Raw genomic sequence first — 1,990 nt, 5'->3', positions numbered from 1 at the left:
ATCAGGGGGCTTTAAAACAGGTCATAATGTCAGGTTTGACATTATAAATCTGACATTATAATGCTTGCGAGTTAGAGAGATAATAAGAAAAGATCACAGTTTACCCATACATGAACTGAGGGCAAACTACACAAGAATGCCAAAGTTTTTGTACCATAGGACCGGCTGGTCCCCTCGGTCCCACAACCTGGGGGAAAAATCAATAGAGCGTCAGTGTTAATTACTGGGAGAGGCTTTACCATTTCAAACAAACACGAGAAGAAGATAAAATCCACAGAATCCACTGAGAAATCTGTCAGACTTCATTAGTGCCGTGTTGACGGATCACTGTGGCAGTTTCAGGGTGAAGTAGCTGACACACACACACACACACACACACACACCTCAACTGTGTCTGCCACTGTAAATCCAGTGACAGCACACACACATCATTGATAAAAGTCTGAAGCTTACATCTGTTATGTCTCCTGGTTCCCCCTTTTGTCCCTGTTGCACAATGGGGAAATTATGATATTAGCCACATTAGAGAAAATATTTCCTTAAAAAAGCAAGAAATTATGACCCTTTCAAAATCACTATGCTATTGCGGTCACATCTTCAATGGCATTATTCTGATTAAACTTGAAAATACAGTAGTACAGAGACAGCATGGCCTAAGAGATTGACTTCTACGTCACACACATGCACACATTAACTAACATTTCAGACCAAACACAGCATCTCTAGACAGGATGAACCTGAGACTTAATCATAATCTACAACACTTTCAAACAGACATTAAACACAGACTCACCTTAGCACCTGGCAAGCCTGTTATTATCACGGCATGAAAGATAAAAAACAGAGTGTTAAAAGAGTACCATATAAAAGCAAACCTAAGTTCTGTTTTTGTTGGCAGATCGAAAATGACTTTACTGGTCAAAAAAAGAAGCGGTCATATCCACTGCATTCATTTCAGCCAGTTCAGATTCCACCATCACAGTCGGAGTCTTGAAGACTTCTAACTGCAGCACACTGTCAGAGCTTCTATATTCTATATTCTATATAGACTATATTTTCACTGTAAACAGTGCAGCTGGAACCAATGCATGTATTCAGGCACTTTAGAGTGATTATGAATCTAATGATTTCACTGTTTTTGTCTTGAATTCCCACAGGCATCATCTGAGACGGTTCTCTGTTTACCAGCGACTTACATGTTCAGACATGCGCACAAATCTATGGGTTTTTAGCAAGAATGATTGTTTCCGCAAATTGCTGTGTAATGAGTTAGTGAGAATTGATTAAAGCGAGTCACTCAGGGTGCTTTCGAAACTGTTTACATGATTTTTGGACTGTTCTAATTATAATGCTATTGTTTGCATTCAGCTGTTGTGAATCTGCCACAAACCAAGATCAAAACATCAGATGTACTATGTAGTTTTACTTAACAGTGAAAGATTATGTTACATTCTTTGTGCATAAGTTAATGAGTAGTTATAAGCTTAGCTTTGTCTATTTTGTGATGTCACAAAGTAACGCTCATTAATGTCATGAAGCACGTTTAGGTTACCTGTATTCCTACTTTAAGAATTACTGGCTAAACAAAAAGATTTGATTATCCTGAAGCGTTTGTCTGCATGGCACATTAATGTAATGAAAGAGGAGCAGAGAAGCTGCTGACAGTATGCAGATAAATCAGGGCTGTTCAATCCGGAATCCTGGAGGGTTTCTGTCCTACAGAGTACATCTCCAACACATCTGCCTGGAAGTCTCTAGTGAATCTGAAGTCCTTGATGAGCTGCTTCAGGTGTGTTTAATTAGGGCTGGGGCTAAACTCTGCAGGACAGAGACCCTCCAGGAACGGTTTTGGAAACTCCTAACAACCGTTAATGCTTCAGCGTAAATGTACTGTTATTTTAAAGACGTTGGTGGCCCGTTGTCGTTTACCCTCGCTGCATCTCGTAATGGATCTAAAATATGTCAGACCTGTATATTCCGACAATAACAC

At 39.6% G+C, this 1,990-nt stretch overlaps 1 protein-coding gene across 2 annotated transcripts in view; it reads right to left on the bottom strand.

Moving 5' to 3' along the window:
* LOC107675326 (collagen alpha-1(II) chain-like) overlaps positions 1-1,990 on the bottom strand; it is a 41,712-nt gene that overhangs the window by 35,618 nt on the left and 4,104 nt on the right. For both annotated transcript variants that reach the window (XM_016469624.1, XM_016469625.1), the window contains 3 exons: positions 794-810; positions 454-486; positions 155-187 (listed from right to left, as the gene is read on the bottom strand). In XM_016469624.1, the coding sequence (XP_016325110.1) occupies positions 155-187; positions 454-486; positions 794-810 (83 nt within the window). The remainder of the gene's footprint in view (positions 1-154; positions 188-453; positions 487-793; positions 811-1,990) is intronic.

This window comes from Sinocyclocheilus anshuiensis, unplaced genomic scaffold (assembly GCF_001515605.1).
Source record: "Sinocyclocheilus anshuiensis isolate Anshui unplaced genomic scaffold, SAMN03320099.WGS_v1.1 scaffold1948, whole genome shotgun sequence".
Taxonomy (NCBI): Eukaryota; Metazoa; Chordata; class Actinopteri; order Cypriniformes; family Cyprinidae; genus Sinocyclocheilus; species Sinocyclocheilus anshuiensis.
Note: the sequence above shows the minus strand (reverse complement) of the source record. Positions and strands in the feature narration are given on the sequence as shown.